This window comes from Oryzias latipes, chromosome 9, assembly GCF_002234675.1.
Source record: "Oryzias latipes chromosome 9, ASM223467v1".
NCBI lineage: Eukaryota > Metazoa > Chordata > Actinopteri > Beloniformes > Adrianichthyidae > Oryzias > Oryzias latipes.
In genome coordinates, this window is record NC_019867.2 from 5,941,561 (window position 1) to 5,960,375 (window position 18,815).

The following is an 18,815-nucleotide window of genomic DNA, read 5'->3' on the forward strand; positions in this document are numbered from 1 at the left end:
AACTCAGAGGTTAATTTCTAACTAACTCCTGCCGCTCTGCAGAAACTATGTCCTAGAAAACAACCCAAGTTTTTTATTCTGGCTAAAAACGGCTTAATCATTATTTAAAAGACCACAGGAAACAGTTTTATAATACATCAAAAGATGATCAGAGTGCAACTTTAGTTCCTTAACAAAAAAAAATGCTTTTTCCACTTTATCTCTTAACCCATTCTTGTCTTTAGTGAGGAACTAATTTATATGAGCATTTTTATTTGAAAACTTGTTTTTATGGTCAAACATTTAGGATCTAACTGGCTCTTTAACATGAAAGCCACTAATGAAGATTGAAATCCCTCCACCTGAATTGACCTCAATAGATGACTGTATTGAGGCCACAGGATACAAATTGAAGTTTTTTTTTAGAAACAGGCATAAAAAGGGGTTCTAGAAAGACAAAAATTACACACAGGAATGTGAATTGAAGTCAAAACATATTTGTGTTGGATTGTTGAATTTAAAATAAAAAATTCCCGTGAGATTCTGTTTAATAGATTTGAAACGTCTCAAGTGCTGGCCTAATTTTATGCCCATTAAAGCTTTAGTTAATCTATTTCTGCATCACCCAATCTAACCTTGAACCCACTTTTTCATTTCTGTGTATTTGTTCCATGTTAGAGAGAAAACTAGTCTTAACATTTTGTGGGAAAAATCTGAAGGCTAAAAACAACAAATGATTGTTTTCTTTTTGAGATATGATGGGAACTTTGGTCCGTTTCCTCTGTAATGTGATTTCGTGGATCCATCCTGTCGCTCATAGTTGAAGTGTGTCTGTAGCTAGGCGACTCTCCTATTAAAGCCTAACAATGGGTTCAGTTTGTTTATGCCTCACTTCTGTCTTATAAATACACTGCAGTCCATTTTGAAGTTTTGCTCATTTATTTATTTTTGCAAAAAAAAAAGGAAGAAAATAATAAGTTTACTTTGTTGAGTTGAAGGAGGTGACTGCAAAGAAAACGATTGCCGCAAAAGTGACGTGAAAGTAGCAAAAATAAACAGCTGTGGTCATCTCTCCTCCTCAATCCAAGGTGGTTAAGGTGATCGAGTGCTCATCAAACCTTTCATCCCGCTGTCAATAATTAAACGAAAAAGGTGAAATATTCAAAAATCAAAGTAAATGACCAAAAAATTCAAAGACTCCTACAGTGACGAGCATCTCTCGTCTTTTTAGGAATCTGTGACTGAGTGATACTTTTTGGTAAGTAGATCTTTCTCTCTGCTCTTGCTCTGACAGACCACAGTAGCTCTTTAACCATAACATGATGCTACCACCAACATGATATGATTAAGTTCTCTTTGCTTCAAACTGTTTTTCATCCACTGGGCCACAGGATAAGAGCATTGTTCCCACGTGCATCTACAAACTGTAATCTGGTTTGGAAGCAGAGCTTTTCTCCTCACTGTGTGGCCTTTCAGCTCATGTCAACGCAGAACTTGTTTTACCCTGGATAATGATGCTTTCTCTCTGATTTCTGCCCCCATTCTTTTTTACAAGCTTTTTCATTGTTGCTCTTGGGTTCATTTGCACACTTCACAATAAAGCATATTCAGATCTGGAACACAGAGGCCTTCTGCTTCCGCAGAGGAATGACGGCTGTGGGCTCCAGCAGTGTTTAAACTTGCTTATTACAGTTTGAAAACAGATGGCTGTGGAGCTTTTATCTGGAAAATGGACTAAAATCTAAGTTGTGAAGACTGTATCTGATGTCTCAGCTAATTTCATGTGATTTTATTTCGGGTCCTCCTGTAGGGGCCTTTGTGCTTGGAGCCATTTCTGTTATTAACTCTAATGTTAGTTATAACTACAGCATAAAGGTGTCCTGGCTTGTTTTTAGTAAATCAAAAATCAAAAGAAACATTTCCTAATCTTTTTTTTTAATAACATCAAAACCTTTTGCCAAGCTTTAAGTGACTAAAGAGAAAACAGGTCAAAAGGTTTCTAATCGAACTAAATAAATACAGGTTGAAATAATGCCTGACAGTTCACAGGATTTATGTTACAGGATTAAATAAATATAATAATTCCATAGAATAAGTTTTAAAAATAAGATTAAAAAGATCAACTAAAAAAATGTATCCTCTAGAAAAAAGTAGATTGTCCTCCGTGAAAAAAACCATACTCTCTATATGTATTAGGGGTGTAACGATTGAGCAACTTAATCGTTTATATTCCTATGATCCAAGCAGATCGATCTGTCTTGGGGAAGTCAAATAGATCTATATAATTACAAAATCGATTATATCGATATTAGGAAATACCATTTGGATTGAGGAGGTATTTTACTTTTGGCAGCAAAAACGGATTAAGCCATCATTCCAGTCCAATGTGTGGAAACACTTTGAATTTAGCAAAGACAGCTGGAAAGTTCAAATAATGTTCCCTTTTGGGTTATTTTGATGTGGAGAAACAATAGTGGGCTGAACTTTAGGAAACTGCAATGTGAATGGATTTGACATTAGTTCTTGTTTACTTGTTTGTTTGTACACATATGTAATTTACACTGGATTATCTTGCAAGAAATGCAACAAATCTGGAAAACGTCATCTGCTCTGTTCAGTAGGTATTTCTCTCTGAGTCCCACTGGTTAAAGTTTTAGCTAAAGATGTTCTAAATCCATTTTAGGTCAGTAAATCAAATTGTTCGGATCAGCGATCACTGATTATGAGATGAATCGAATCGCTATTCGTTAGAAACGTTTTTTCCATCTTTACTCTGATTTTATTGGCACAAAGCTTATCAAACAAAATAGTTTATCTGCAGTTAGGTTTGAAAGGACAAACACCTTTAAAAACATGTCAAAAGTGAAAAATTGGTTTGAACTGCAAACAGTGTGAAGAATGTGCCTTTCCCTTTGATTTTCAGGAAAAAAAACAAGTTTTGTTTGCTTTACTTTACAAAAGCAGAAACCAATGAAATACTATGATCAGGTTCAGTTTGTCACACAGCCGCTCTCTCTTTACATCCAGAGTGAAATGTCTAGTAAACACGCTTTTTCCTCCTTTACTAATGTATGCACACTTAAACAGCAGATTGAAGCACTGGTTACTCATTTGCTGGTAAAATTAACAAATATAGGATTTGTCAATGCAGATTTTTTACTTTTCCCTTAATTTCTGCTCCCTGTTGAAAGCAGCAAAACAATTAAAGACCCACATTTGAAAACAAAGATACTCAACAAACACCTCTGCAGGAGCATCAGCTCCAGATTTACTGAATTTAGAAAATAAAACATGTCTAGAACATCAGTCTTTGGGTATACTTACATATAGAGGCACTTTTCTCCTGCTTAGCTTCATTTTTACAGCTACAAGAAAAGAACAAGTGAAAAAAGAATGAAAAAGGGTGAACACACACCGAGTCCTCATTATCTTTTTAGTCGTTTTGCTTTCTTATTGGATCCAAAGGAGATTATTAAGCCTTCCTGGTGCCGAGCAGCCAGAGGTCATCTGATGAGATGGGATAATCTTTTGATCACAAGAATGTGAACAGTGACTTCAATGCTCTCAGCTTCCTAGAGACATCAGCAGAGCCAATGTTCCCAAATCGGATATGAAGAAGGAACAATAATGCGTGTGTGTGTGTGTGTGTGTGTGTGTGTGTGTGTGTGTGTGTGTGTGTGTGTGTGTGTGTGTGTGTGTGTGTGTGCGTGTGTGTGTGTGTGTGTGTAATAGATGGATATCGATTGGATTTCAAACTGCAGGGTTCAGATCTGTTCTTCGTCAGTGTTCACTTCCTAAACTGGACATAACAGCTGGTCTGAACATTAAACAGCAATGACAGCTTCTTGAGGAGTCACGCTCTTCTACTGTTAGAGCCAAACATCCAAAAAAAATACAGAAGAAATGTGGAAAAGAGGATTTAAAAAAAAAAACAGTAAAACCTGACACCAACTGCAAAAATGTGTATAACTTATACAGGTGAGCTATGACACAGCAAAAGTATGAATTAATGAAAAACTCTCATAATAAAATAAAATAAAAATACAGTGACAGTTGCACATTGTAGCATTACCTGACATGAACCTGTTAAAGTGACAAGCTGATTATTATTTCTTTTATCAATTTTTACTTACCTTTTCAAAAGCTAAACCTCCCAAACACTTAATGTAAATATGTTTAAATATGAAAGCCCTAAAACTCGGATTCATAATCTTTTGGCGCTGAAAGGCTGCGATAATCGGAGCTGTTCTCCTCCGGCTCCCGATAGGTACCGCCGCTGTTTGCGGTCTGAGTTCCGCATCCTTCAGTTTTGATGCTGCTCGTCTTCCGTCTCCAAATTCCTCCCAACAGCAGAAAGTTGCCCTGTTCTCCGGTGGGGGGAGCGCCCCCCAGTGCACGGCGATGAAATGTCAAATTCACTACGTTGATACGAATAAATGTGGAAATTAATATAAAAAATGGAACCCTACAAGCACAATTTTTTCTCAGTTCGTGAATTTAAATGTTAAATGAGTTTATTGTTACTTTTAATGCTACCGCCACCCTCTATTTGAATGAGATCGGCCTAAAGTGGATCTGACCAAATATGAACCTGCCCACTCTGTCGTGATTGGCTGAGACGTCGTCAAGCTGCGAGAATCTGCGTTGTGATTGGTCCACGCCAAGATGCAGGGATTTCAACCGTGTATCCACGCCGATCACATTTTCGAGACACAAGAAAACTTCAGAAGAGCCCTGCTAACTTCACAGCAAGTAAAGATCCTTTATATTAATGTAATCTATTGTATTTTAGTGCTATTTATTTTGAGTTCTTTTAGTATTTTTTTTAGCTATGGTAAATCAATTTCCCTTTCATGGAAGCAATTGAAGTTCTATTCATTCATTCATTCAAATCCTTTAGATTGCATTTTATTGTAAGTACATATTACATCCTTAAGATTTCCAAATGCCACAGCTTCATCGGTCTTTTGTCTGTCAGAAAACTGGAAGCAGATCTGGGTCCAAAATGTTTTCTTTACTGTAGTCTTTGATACACAGCAGGAAACATTTCAGGGAATAAATTTATAGAATTATAAAAGCTCTCTAAAATTGGCTTAGTCAGTCCTCCTGAAGACTCAGTTGACCTGAACCTGTGGTCTTGATGCAGTCGATTCTCCCTGCGGCAGGCCGTTAGATGTGCTGATGCCAGAGCACGGCAACTCAACTTTAGGCAGAGAGGAGGCAAACATTGTGTCTAACATGCCAAGAACTTCCAGAAGGTCCTTTTGATAGTCCAGTTCTCTTTCCAGCAAGGACTGCAGATGCAGCAGCTGTTTGTCCACAACTGGGGACTGACCAACGATGGACTGATAGATGTCCAGGATCATCTCAGCTGCTGTTATGAGGACGGGAGCAAACCTGGCATCAACCAGATTTCTGGGGGGAAAAAGTGGATGTTTCCTTAATATTTACAGATGCAAGTAACCAAAACACATGTACCTTTCTGCAATGATCCTTATTACTGTGTTGAATTAAAAAAAAAAGGTAAAGTGACAAACAAAATCCTGTTAGCTTCTTACGCGATCAGAAAGCTGAGTAACCGCGAGAGCTCCTGCTCATCCCGTCCTGCGAGAGCGTTTTTCAAAGTTCCTCTTCTATCCAGCTCCCTTATGACAGCGACAGTTATCTCCGGCTTTCTCCCTCTAATCCACGTCTATTAAAAAAAATAATATCAGAAAACGCAAACTGCATTAGTGCTTTGAAATATTAGACCAATGTTGAACTGTATGTCTGTGAAACGCAATGGAATGCATTGAGGTGAAGCCCACAGTTAAAATTCCTCTTCCTTACCTCCAAGGCCGTGTCCAAAGCTTTGGACACATTAAACTTCTTTAGCTGCTTGTCATATTTGGCCAAATGCTGCCTCACTGGCTTACTGACAAGATAATCGTCCTGCAGCAAGAAGAAGAGAAAAGAAGGACATGATGACAAAGAAAAGCAGGACACTTTGAAAGTTCAACTTTAGTTAATCTAAACCATTGAAACCGAATCACCTGCAGAAACAGCAAAGAAGCTTCTGTTTTCTTTGGATGTGACCATATGAGCCCTTATTATACATTTGCAGTAAAAGAGCGAGATGATCACCTGTTTTGGAACATAGCTTTTTCTGTGTGCGTAAACGCGATACGATGGGCGTCGCCTTTGGTGGCCAGCTGTTTCCTTTGCCTCCTCCGAGGGTTTTCTGTGTTTGATGCTCAGAATACTGTTGGTCATTCCCACAACAATGGACTCATCCTCCGGCTAGGGGACAGACATATTATTGTAAAATGGTTAAAAAAAAATAAGATGGATGTCAACTATGAAAGGCATCAAAACCCATTGTGCAGCACATACAAATGTAACCAAATGGAATTAAATCAGTCAACATCTAATGCTGTTTAACCAACTCAAAACAAACACATGAAAACATAAATCAGGCTGTTTAATGAACCTGCCTGATATGAACTGATATTATTTTGTGAACTGTCCTTTTATTGTTGTTTGTTGTGTGTGGTTGTGTGTTTTGCTACCGGACACCTGAATTTCTCCTTTGGGAGATTAATAAAGTTTATATCTATCTATCTATCTATGAAAGACTCCACAGAAATGTCATAAATAAATATTTCCTTACAGCCAGAGCCAGACTGAGGATGGCAGCAGGGTAGTCGAAGTTGTGGACCACTTTGTAGCTGGTTGTGTTGTACACCTTTACATGTCTGAAAAGCAAACAGCTCAGCTTTAGATCATTTAGTCTTTCCTGTCTTATTACATTATTCCATAATGCTGCTGTACCTGTCCAGAGAGCCGGACAGCAGCCTCTGTCCGTTGCTGCTGAGAGCCAAACAGGTGACTGTTTTGTGATGGTTCTTCAGAGACACCAGCGGCTGCCCGCCTTTTAGCAGATCCCACACTCTCACGTAGCGCCCGCCTAGAAACAGTCATCCAAAAGAAGAAAACTGTCAATCACACAGAAATAAAGGTTTTGCCGTTCCACTTATTTTAACCCTTGAGAACTCAAGAATTAATTTGATTTATTTTGATTGCACTGGTGGGATGTGAGTGTGTTGGGTTTTTATGTTTTATTTATTTATTTATTTTTTATTAGTAGTATTTTTACTATGTTTACTATTTTAACTACTTTTTCTTTATCTTACTAATATCTTATTTTATCATGGGAAGCACTTTGAGATGCTCTGTAGCATGAAAAGCGCTATACAAATAAGGTTGAAATGAATTGAACTGAATTGAAAATTGAAAAACTATTTTCTTCTGGGCTTTTAAAATGGGCTTTAAAAAAAAATGTTCATTTTAGGTAGCAGCAATCAAAATAAATGTTGGGGGGGAAAACATTTATTTTTTGAAAAAGCTGCCAAATTTGACCCCGATGGGCTCTCCAGAGTTAAAATAGGAGCAGATTTGATTAGTTTCATGGTGCTAAAGAAGCTTTTAAAAACAGCAATTGAAAGTCCATTCAACATCTGCTGAAACAGAGCTTATCTACTGGCATTTATCATGAATACTGTCCATTTATCCCTCTCTGTCATAATCCACATTTGGACTAATCATGACCCACCAACCATGATTAAAGGTAATTAATAGGGTTGGGCATCACCAATAATTTCCACAATCGTTTCGATTTGATTCACCAGAACATGGATTAACTCGTTTCACAATTTCTTCTATTCTTTCGATCCACTTGATTAAATTCTTTTTTTAATTTACACAGTTGACACATTTAGACACATTTGTATAGAAAAACAATAATAATGTATTTAGGTTTTGAAGATAGTCACATTAATATGATACAATTCACATACCGGTACTTTAAAATCTATTAGTTAAATAATAAACTAATGAGATTGTTAACACCATGCAGAGTAACATGGTTTCTCAAACGGAGAAACTCCAGCAAAAATGTGCAGATCATTATGTTCTGCCTCTCCAGGAGGGCGTTTCCGTTTGGCCACTAGGTGGCGCTCGCGCTATACCATTACACTTTATTCCAGATGATTTGAAAAATGTGCTTTGGACCTCAAATAACTACTTTTAAAAATGTTTCCGTAAAAGAGTTTGGAAAACTGGGAGTATATTTAGCTGTTCATTTATAGTCAACATTGCATGTTTAGGTTGGACGAGGGTTAGCATTAGCCATGCTATGGGAAATTCCATTATACGTTAGCATCAAGCTAGCAGATTTTGGTTTTTGCTGCTGGAATGCGTTAGGTCACCGGAAAAGAAAAAGCATAAAGATCAATCTCTACTTTTATCGACTGTTGATATATTAAGCTTGGATCGATTTAGATCGATTAATTGATTTTATCAACCAGCCCTTGTATTTGCTGTTCAGCTGTTTTTTTTCATGCCAGGTCATCTGATGCCTGGTCAGACCAGACCAAAGGAGACACTTGAAGGTGTGAAGGTGCAAACCTGCAGAAACAAGCAGCCCCTCAGAGGGATACAGAAGCAGACTCTCCACTGGGTGGCCATGGTTGATGGTCATCACACTTTTATCCACTCTGGCATCAAACACTTTTAGTGAGTGGTCGTATGATCCTGGAACGAAAATGCCAAGTGCAAGCTACATTTAAAAGAAGGAAAGAAAGAAAGCCAAACATTTGGACAGTTGTTTTTTTTACAAAGTACTGCATTACTGTACTCTGTAGGGCAGTCATGCAATACATCTCACTGCATATTAAACTGTATGACAAATAAATTTTGATTAGATATAAACTGATCAAAATCGGTTGTAATGTGTTTTTTTCATCATCACGTTCATGTCAATCAGTCGTAACAGACAAAGCTTCCATCCCACCTGTAACAAAGAGATCTCTGTTGAGTTGACTCGTCACTCCACACCGGATGTAATCTGTGTGTTCCTGGTAAGTGTTAAGCTGAGCCGAGTTTGGAATGTCCCAAAGGCAGCAGGTGTAGTCGTCCGACCCCGTCAGGATCTGGTAACGGTCGGTGGTAAAGTCTGTGACATGAACGGCCCTTGAGGAAAAATAAGACAATTAAATACTTAACATCATCTCTGAGGAAAAATGAGACGGCTGGCAGGCTGTCAGAAATCTTGTGATCATCATTATCATCAGTCGATGGATCACTCAAGATATCATCATTCAACTTTCGCCATACAAACAACTCATAAAAAAGAAAAGTAAAAAGGGGCATCTTTAAAACTGTATCTGTAAATAATGGAGGAAGGCTAAATGACAGGAATAACGCCATTTTCAGACAACAGTTGGAAATGAAAATGCTTTTTCCCCTTAAACAATTCTTCTGTTTCCTTGAAAATATTTTGGATTTGAAAGAATCTTTGGTTTTACTCATTTGTGGATTTAAAAGTCCCACTGCGTCACCAAAAAGGGCCCTTTGGGGATTTACCAAAATCCCATACTCACACCAAATAGAACAAAGTTAAAATTAAACATATTCATAATGAAGAGGAAAAACTTTCAGCAAAGGAAAAAGGTTGAAATTATACCAGCATAACTGTCAAGTCCTTACTTTGTGTGACCTTTGAACATCCTCAGTGCCACTTTGCCGCTAACATCAAAAAGTCGCACGACGGAGTCCTCACATCCCGCCACAAGCAGCTGACCGTCTGATCGGAAACGGCCGCAGTATGCAGTGTCCTTGAAACGGGTAAATGTCTTGACAGGCTCCTGGGAGAGCAGCCCATAAAGGTGAATCTGTAAAAAAAAAAAAAAAATTCACAAAAAAAAAAATCATAAAATGAGACCAAAGAAATGCCAAACAACTTAGGTTTAGACAAAAATACATACATAAACACAGGCAAAACACTGGGAAGAAATCAGTACAGAAACAGAAGCATGCGGCATCTTTAGGCTACGTTCACACTGTAGGACTTAATGCTTAATTCAAAATTTTTGAAAAAATTAGATTTTTTTGCAAGGTTGTTCACATTTCCAATTAACTGCGAACTTTTGTGATCTCCTGTGTGACCGTGAAATGACCCAGAAGTGACCCGCGTGCGCAGAAGAGTACGCAGCGGAAGTGTGTTGGGGGCGCGCATTCATGCCGTGTGTCACGGAGGAAGGAGAACGGTAATAAAAGAAGGCTTCCCCCCTGCAGAACTGCTTTTGACTCTTTATTAACCCACCCTGGAGAATCTGAGGGTCCGAACGGGGAAGTGAACCCCGAAGGAGGATGACCACGGTCGGAAAAGAAAAAAAGTCATCGCGGGAAAGGCGCCCGATTGTGTTAAGAGCCCTTGAGTTTGGCCTGAATAGAGCTGTTACCCCAAATATTAATCCAATTGGTGACCTCACTTCCCTTCCACTGACTGGTCTCAGCAGCATCGTCCACCATGGTTGTTGTTTATGCTTTCGTTCCCGCCTACTTCAACGCAGAATTATGACGTTTGTAGCGTATCAATGATGTACAGGTCAGATACATGTGGCCTGGCCATTCAGATGGCGGTTGCATTTCAAAAGATCGGATACGTATTGGATTCAGGACAACATACCCAAGTCACATTTGAAAAGATCAGATCTGTGTCGTTCAGACTGTCATGAGAAGATCCAATACAGGTCGCATAGGGGTAAAAAAAATCGGAACTGGGTCATTTCACCCTGCAGTGTGAACGTAGCCTTAGTAATGTCGACTCTGTTTATTAACAAGTCATTTCCTCAGCTTTATATTAAAGTTATTATATTTGCTTATGTTTCTCAAAACAACATATTCTGAATGAGCAACACAAATTCGTATAAACCTTTCTTAAATGTAAAATATGTGACGACCCTTGAAGTGGGTTTATGATAAGGAGATTAATAGTTAATTAGAAAAATTAATAGTTTACATTTACAATTAAGTGATTTTTAACCAATTTAAGTTCATTTTAACCACATTTTTGTAAGAGGTTTCCCTGACCATGTAACCTGTGTTTCTGTAATGTTGTAAATCAATATTAGGTGTTCAAATTCTCGTCCAGAATTTGACAACTGAAATAAATTAAATATAAAAAAAATTAAAAACAACCTGACTCAAAAGAAAACACTTACTCTTGTGAAAGCTGTCACAGCAAAATTATAGGGAGTCACAGGGGAAAAGTGAATGTTCGACACAGCTCCAAATTCTTTTATCTGGATTGGCGTCTGGAATAGAAAAAAAAACATTAATGAAGTTTGAAGTTTATTATTAAAAACTCAAGGTCCATTTGCCACAAGAAGCACAAAGCAAATAAAAGATTTAAGAATAAAAATAAAAGCATTCATGATAGTAGAAGCATGAAAACAATTAAATAAGATTACCAAGTGTGATAAACTTTTAAAAAAAAAGACAAACTATTGCAAACTAAAAAATGTAAAAGTTTAAAAAAGTGACCATACCAAATCCTCCAAATAGGGGACAGGTATTTTACCATAGATATAGATAATATCTCAACAAAGCTTGGATAGTATTAATTCTTGCATCAACAAACTGCACCACTGTGGCTGTTTAAAAAAAACTATAGGGCATCGTTATAGGCTACCTGCAGCTTCCCCATGCTGGATGCCCTGTAGTTGGTCCACAGGTGGGAAATATATAAGGGTGTGCAGTAAGTTTGAATAGAATAATTGTAAGATTGTCAGAACACAAATAAAACCTGCGTGCAAGCGTGTTTGCCTGAGCACATAAAGTACACCTGTCTGTGGAAATAATCATCATCTGTAAGTCATGTGACAGACATCAAGCTCAGAAACAGAACGTTTAAAAGCAGGAAAATTCAATGTAACATCTTCCTTGGTATGACAAATAAACACAGCGAATTATTATTAAAATTGTATAAAATATCATTTTTAAAACCAAATTAGGAACAAACAATTAAAAGTTGCTGTAATCCGGAGCTGCTGGGGCTAAAAACAACGAAATCATCTGCATACATCAGATGATTTACTTTAAAACCACCAACCATGCAACCGGTATTACATGCTTTCAGATTATTCGACAGGATCTGAACGCAGCAACAATAATTAGTCATAAAGATAAATTATGATTCAAGTCAATTAAAGGGATATTCATAGAAAAAAAGTATCCACCTTGTAGTTTTTCCAGTACAGTGTTTCTTCTGTGATCTTCTCTCCGAGTTTGGGATAAACTGGAATGTTTGTTGGTTTATATGAAGCCATCTCTGCAGATCGGTCTAATTTATATAGCCGGAAAAATACAAATAAAAGGTGACATCTAAATAATATACAATAATGCGCTCGTTGAATGCTTCAAATCAAATAATTTTCATTGACAAATTAAACTTTAAAACCACAAAAACAAAGTTGGATTTTTTACAGGATAAATAATATATTTTTATATTACAGTTTAAAAATACTAAATATATGGATGAAGCTAAACAAACATGTTACAACCAAACAATCATACAAAACATTTCAAAGAACAGCATCGTTAACTAAACTTACTAGCATAAAAATATCAACTGAATTAGCTAGCTACTTAAGAAATAAAATATTACTTTTAGAAACCAACATAAATAAATGAATAAATAAATATATGACCAACTACTTTAGTTATGAAGCTCTAATTTACCTATTATTTACACTAAACCATTTAAATTTAAAACCGCTGGTATGAACCCAAGCGCAGCAGACCACCATGGTGGTGCGGTGCAGTTAACTTAGCACTTTTTCTTACCGCTGGTAGTTTACTATTTATTCCTACCTTGGAACAAACAGAGGGACGGATGTGTGTTTATGAAGTAGAAAACCAACAAGAATATAAAAATATGATGTCTCGTTCAGGTAAATAAAAAAGTTTTCATTTTGCCGTTAAATCACGTTGTCAGCCAGCTCTCAGGAGGACGCCATAGCTAGAAAGAGAAATGTTGCTTCTTCTGTTAGCTTCCGGTCACAGTGTTACTTCTTGACTGCCCCCTTCAGGTCGGAGGTGGCATCTTCAGGACATAGAATAGAATAGAATAGAATAGAATAGAATAGAATAGAATAGAATAGAATAGAATAGAATAGAATAGAATAGAATAGAATAGAAAATAATTTGTTCATCCCACAACAGAACAGTATTTACTGTTGAATCCTTGAATCCTCATTAGAGATAAGAAGAAAGGATCAGACAAAATAAATAAACAAATCCAAAAAAATAATACAAATGATTTATTTTTATCCTCCAAGATATAATAGAAGAATAGGACATTTATGAATTTATCATACACAATTTAAAATGTCTAAAATACTAAATACAATTACATATACAGACTATGAAGATAAATTGTTCAAACAAAAGCTGTGCAAACACATTGCCATACCAGAGATATTTTTCTCTAAAAGGCTACTGTTGACTAGATTGCTTTATTGTCATCACACTCGGAGTAAAGAAAAAGACCACCAACTGAACGTGTACCATACAACAATTTCAACTAAAATAATTATAATGGGAACAAGGTAAATGTAAAAACAACTGTAGAAACAATTAGATTAGTAATAAAAATGTGTACAAGAGCAGTTTAGTTTAATAAACAATACACTAGCCATGGTATGAATGTGTTTGGAAGGTAAAAAAAAAATTTAACCAATAAGATTGTTTGCAGTATATTGTGGTCCGTATGGAGAATAGTAACATTTTCTTAACTGCATGTTAAATTAAAGTTTTAGTGTGGCATTAAGAAGCTGGTTCCTCATTGGTATTTATTTATTTATTTATTTATTTATTTATTTAGAGGATTAAACAAACAACACTTGGTTCTTGCCAAGTAATACTGATAATAATAATTATTAATATTAATACATATCACTGGCTTAAATTCCCAAATTATTTCTCAGTCAACAACTTAGTTTGGTTTATTCTCAAAATTGTTTACTCTTAGAAATAGTATACAATTATGATTAAAGATAAAAACGTTGACAAAAACGTTTTTTATGGTAAACAATTAAAAAACAAAACTGGAATTGAAAAATTGCACAAATCAGTGGTAAGGAAAGCAGTGTTTTCTGGGGCGACTCGTTGACGTCATTTCCGGCGTCTCCGCTGCTTTACGGTCGTTCGCACCGCGTGTTCACCCCAGCGCCAGGTTTGTTTTAGTCTGACAGCATTTTACACACTTCTTAATGCAACTTTAAATTATGCAATAAGAATTGATTCATAGTCACAAAAATATGAAAGAGTATATTTTTAGCTAAATGCTTACGTCTAATTGAAGATCATTAAGGCCGCGGTGTTTGTAGCTTTTTTTTCTTTTGCTAGCCCGCAGTAGACTTGTCAGGAGTTTCATTCAAATAAACAATAGCGTTGCGTCATCGTACCATGTGCTGTGGATTGTTCTGATTTTGGGTGACACTGAATGTCACAAAATCTTGGTTTATCGTAATAAATCGGATCTTTCTAGATCAACTGTGCTACTCTAAATGTGACACAGTTGATGATCAGGCTAGAAGACAAACTTTCAAACGCCTATAAATAAAAACTGAGTTCCGTCCGAAAAAGACTGTCTGTCTTCTCTGAATTCCAGCAACAGTCAATTGTGGAAAGGATATTCGTAGAAAGAGTCCTCCAGAGTAGAGGAATGTGTCAGAACTACATATTGAGTGCAGACGATGCAATTTATGAATAGAATTGTGCTCAAAAGGGAAAACTGAGGGGAGATTTTAGGGACTTTCATTTGCTGCAGACAGTTTGAATCATGAATCATTTGTCCTTCCCATGAAACTGTTTAAATTAAAACATACAAGTTGCTGTTAAAAGCTTTTAAATAAATAAAAAGCACATTTTTTTTGTATTTGAATTTTAATTGTCCAATAACAGTGTATATTTTTTTGTGTTCCTATAAAAAATGTAAAAACAAAAAAATCTGTGAAATGGGATTTTATTGTCTTATAGATGAAAGAGTCAATTATGAATCAGGAGAAGCTGGTGAAACTGCAGGCCCAGGTCCGCATAGATGGGAAGGTGAGCTGAATGCGTGCTGACGGGACATTTTAATTTAAAAAAACTGAGGCACCTAAAGAAAATGTTTGTGCTCCATAGGGGTCGGCTCGGAGAAAGAGGAAGGTTGTGCACAGAACAGCTACAGCAGATGACAAAAAACTACACTTTTCCCTAAAGAAACTAGGAGTAAACAACATTTCTGGAATTGAGGAGGTATTTGTAACTAGTTATTAAACTTTACTTATAGTAGAACATGTTGTGGCAGGGATTTAAAGACCCGATCATCTTTTCATGTATTGGTGTCATTTTCTAAGACATAGTTTCTGCAGAGCTGCAGTAATTAGAAAGTAATTTGTTTGTTATTTGCCTTCGTTGAGACGAAGCCATCCTGCCCCCACATCCGGTCACCCTTCTGTTTACACGCTGCCCCTCACAGCTCCAACATAACATTAGCAGTGAGCGGCGAGCAATATCGCCGCCATCCAGCCGTATAGTTTTGACCCAGATTCCAATCCTGGCGTACTGAGGACGTCTGGTTCCAACATGGCGACAGACAAATCAGGGAAGAATGGCGACTGAATTGACTTAATTTGGCTGGAACCAGAAGCAAAGCATTTTTTTTATGGGTGACGTCACACGCGATTCGTCCAGTTCTATTTTACGCAGTCAATGCCTGCCGCCTGTAGGACCTACGTCACAGCCACCAGCTTTTTCTAATGGCATTTCTTTTGTCTGCTCCTGATTTACAACAATTTAAATAAAGATATACTCAGAAATGAAAGTGTAAGCATGATTTTCTTCATACATGTCCTCTATCATCAGAAAAATGCCACAAGAACATGTAAAAAACTCAATTTTGATTGTTATGGATCTGTAAACTTATAGTTTTTCTTTGAATTATAAATCACATGTTGTCCATCACAGAAAAACCATACAACCAAGGTTAACAGAGGAAAGTAGTTCAGGGAAGATTGTGTGTTGTTTGTCAGTTACTGATATGTATTTATTTATTTAAAAAAAACATAATTTGGTTTCTAATGTAATTGAAAACCGGTTTACAACTTTTGTGAAACTTTGGAACAGATGAGAAGTATGAATAGGTTCAAATTTTTAAATCGGTTGAAGCTTTAAAACCACTTGTGTTGCTACAGGTGAGCATGTTTACAAACCAGGGGACGGTGATCCACTTTAACAACCCAAAAGTCCAGGCCTCCCTGGCCGCCAACACCTTCGCCGTCACAGGACATGCTGAGAACAAACAGCTAACAGAAATGCTCCCTGGGATCCTCAGTCAGTTAGGCGCCGACAGTCTTACCAGCCTCAGGAGACTGGCAGAGCACCTGCCCAAAACAGGTACCTACCACAACACATTAGTCAGCTTTGTTCGCAACAGTTGTGTAGCATTTTTGTAATTTTCCCCGTTGCTCCGCGCAGTGGGAGAGCACAAAGTCCCCATCGTTGACGCCGAAGAGGAGGAGGATGAAGTTCCAGGTAAGCCCCTCTTCTCTTCCCCTTTTCAAAACACGTCAGCAAAAGCTCTTTGTTTTGTTGTCCTAAATAAAAACAAAAGCACTATTCACTCATTAATTTGGAGCTTTCAGTTTATGTAGAAAGGAAAGTGGTCAGGTCTCTCACTAGTTTAAAAATGCAGATGATGCCATACAATGCAAGCATCTTTTAGGGTGTATTCAGGCTGGACACATTCGGTTCGGTTAAAGTGAACCAGAGTTCGATTCTCCTAATACAAATTTCAGTCTAAATACACCCAAGCGGTTCCTGGTCCCAGACTGAATGTCACAAACTGGGACCAGGAACCGCTCTCGGACCCATCTTTGGAGGTGATCTCGGTTCGTTTCCATTCGGACTGAGCTTTGGTTCTTCAGTCCGTATACAGTCCGTCCTCCGAGCGGAACAACTGAACCTAAATGGCCACCGTAGCTGACATAAACATAGTAGGAATGTAGCAACAGATGATCCGCGGACAACTGTAAAGCAACGGATGTCGTGTTATCAAACGGAAAAAAAGGGTCCACCTGTTTATTTGTTAAAAACGTTTATTTTAACAAAGCTGAAACCACTCCTCACATGCTTTTCTGTCTCGTTACGCGGCACGCGGCTGACGGGCGCTGCTGTGACATCATCCTGAAAGCTGCCTTGTAGTTTCCTTTACAGAATTCTCTTAAAATAATTTTCAGCAACTCATTGAGATGTGGTTGGATTAATTTAGGCTCATTAAAACTTTTAACGTATAACACACTACTTCTCACTGTTTTTTCCAACTATCTATATCCCATAAACACTTAATGGTACCTTCATACCTGACGTCTCCTCATCGCTGCAGTTTCTGTCGTCCTCTGAGTTAAAGCACGTCTCCTGACCAGTAACTGCCTTGCAGCAGGCCTCCACTGTACCAACGGAACTAGTAAAGTGTTGTTCCCAACGCTGGTAATCGACATATAAAGTTTTAATAAGTTAACTGTCCCGATAAGAATTGTAAAGCGTAGCACGTTTGTCTTTCTAGTTGTGTTGACCCGCCTTGCCATTGACTAAAGAGATCTCTAGTCACATGATTTTGTTTACAAGCTTTGGCCTGGAACAGAATGGTCCGCTTGATGCCAGTCTGAATCCAGACCAAGTAGAAGGTTGGGTACTCGATCCGGAACAAAGGACTTTTCCGGTCTGAATTCACCCTCAGTCCTTCAGTGTTCAGCACAAAAACAAATCACTGAAAGGTAATTAACAGGGAAAGCAGTGTGGCAGTAAGTAAACATTTATTCCAGACACGGATCAAATGTATTTCTACTTTAAAATGAGAAAATGTTCCTGTTCATTGTTAGAAATGTATTTCTTAACATCTTTTGTACTTTACATAGTGAGTTTTATGTGTTGAAGCCTTTTTGGGTGAAGCTGTCGCTTTTAATCTGCTTTTGAACTTTTGGATTGTTTATATGCAAGGTGACATGAACATCTATGTCTTTTAAGGCTTAATGTGATAAAAATATATAAAAATGTAGAGTTAAAATAAAGAACGAAGTCTGGAGCCGTTATTTGGTTCCTGTTTGCAGATCCATCTATTCCCTCCTAGAAATGCTGGTAAATTCTATTTTACTCCCCCAGCATCTGATTTGGTTTCGTCAGCTCTTGCATATTTTTTCATTTGACATTTTTTAATAAAACATATATTAGTTGGGGATGCTTCAGGTTTCGGATGCATATTTTTTTCATTTTGTATGTTGTATATTTTTAAATCAACACTTTAAAAGCCACACCAATAACAATAAAATTAATGGGAAAAAACACATTTTTCTATATTTTATTGACTTAGGTGAGTATTAAACACAATGTTTTTAAAAAATAAGAAGTTTTCAAAATGTCGACTAAACAGGCAGCTAAAGGGTTAACACAATCAAACCTTTGTATGCTATCGTTTTTATTTCCACACCAAAGTGAAAATTGTATTTACTGATATAATAAAACATTCAGTCATAAAACTCTGAACCAGATTGCTGAAAAACAAATGTCATTTTAGCTCTTATGCCTTTATAAATGTGTATATGGTATTTGTACATTCCTCTGTAGCCTTTATTTGGTGTCACTGCTTTCTCTCTGCTCCTTTTTCAGATCTGGTTGAAAACTTTGACGAAGCCTCAAAGAACGAAGCGAATTAACCAACACCAGGACATGTTTTAGAGCTTCTCTGCTTTGGAACAGAACAGTATTTTGCTTCTCAAATCTGCTTTTTCAACTACAGTTTTCACAGTTGACATAAATATTCACCCATTTTATAATAACTACAATTTTGTCTTAACTGTTGTTGTTTTTTTCCCCCTGTAATAATGTGTAATAGTTTATTTTATGAAATAAAACATTTGAATATTATTCGTTTCTTTCCAGTTTCTTGTCACGGCTCCTGAAACTCTTTAGTT

At 37.1% G+C, this 18,815-nt stretch overlaps 3 protein-coding genes across 7 annotated transcripts in view; 1 reads left to right on the top strand and 2 right to left on the bottom strand.

Moving 5' to 3' along the window:
• Nucleotides 1-4,226, bottom strand: part of LOC101175242 (rho guanine nucleotide exchange factor 28) — a 49,944-nt gene extending 45,718 nt beyond the window's left edge. For all 4 annotated transcript variants that reach the window (XM_023958921.1, XM_023958919.1, XM_023958920.1 and 1 more), the window contains exons 1-2: nt 4,113-4,226; nt 3,304-3,344 (exon numbers count right to left, since the gene is read on the bottom strand). In XM_023958921.1, coding sequence (XP_023814689.1) covers nt 3,304-3,336 — 33 coding nt within the window. In that variant the 5' untranslated portion in view covers nt 3,337-3,344; nt 4,113-4,226. The remainder of the gene's footprint in view (nt 1-3,303; nt 3,345-4,112) is intronic.
• Nucleotides 4,227-4,871: 645 nt separating this feature from the next.
• Nucleotides 4,872-12,841, bottom strand: utp15 (UTP15, small subunit processome component). Of its 2 annotated transcripts, none has more exons than XM_004072157.4 (12): nt 12,673-12,841; nt 12,039-12,142; nt 11,022-11,114; nt 9,505-9,689; nt 8,810-8,988; nt 8,425-8,550; nt 6,790-6,925; nt 6,629-6,713; nt 6,103-6,258; nt 5,809-5,910; nt 5,538-5,671; nt 4,872-5,394 (listed from the first exon to the last, which is right to left on the bottom strand). In XM_004072157.4, exons 2-12 carry the CDS (start codon nt 12,126-12,128, stop codon nt 5,094-5,096), a joined length of 1,587 nt encoding a protein of 528 aa, XP_004072205.1. In that variant the 5' UTR covers nt 12,129-12,142; nt 12,673-12,841; the 3' UTR covers nt 4,872-5,093. The 2 variants fall into 2 exon arrangements, with proteins under 2 accessions (XP_004072205.1, XP_020561402.1); XM_020705743.2 differs by having other exon boundaries at nt 12,646-12,841.
• A 1,098-nt stretch (nt 12,842-13,939) lies between these two features.
• Nucleotides 13,940-18,768, top strand: LOC101169115 (transcription factor BTF3). The gene is made up of 6 exons (XM_004072158.4): nt 13,940-14,035; nt 14,842-14,910; nt 14,989-15,102; nt 16,041-16,242; nt 16,324-16,380; nt 18,511-18,768. Exons 2-6 carry the CDS (start codon nt 14,842-14,844, stop codon nt 18,555-18,557), a joined length of 489 nt encoding a protein of 162 aa, XP_004072206.1. The 5' UTR covers nt 13,940-14,035; the 3' UTR covers nt 18,558-18,768.
• Nucleotides 18,769-18,815: the final 47 nt, after the last annotated feature.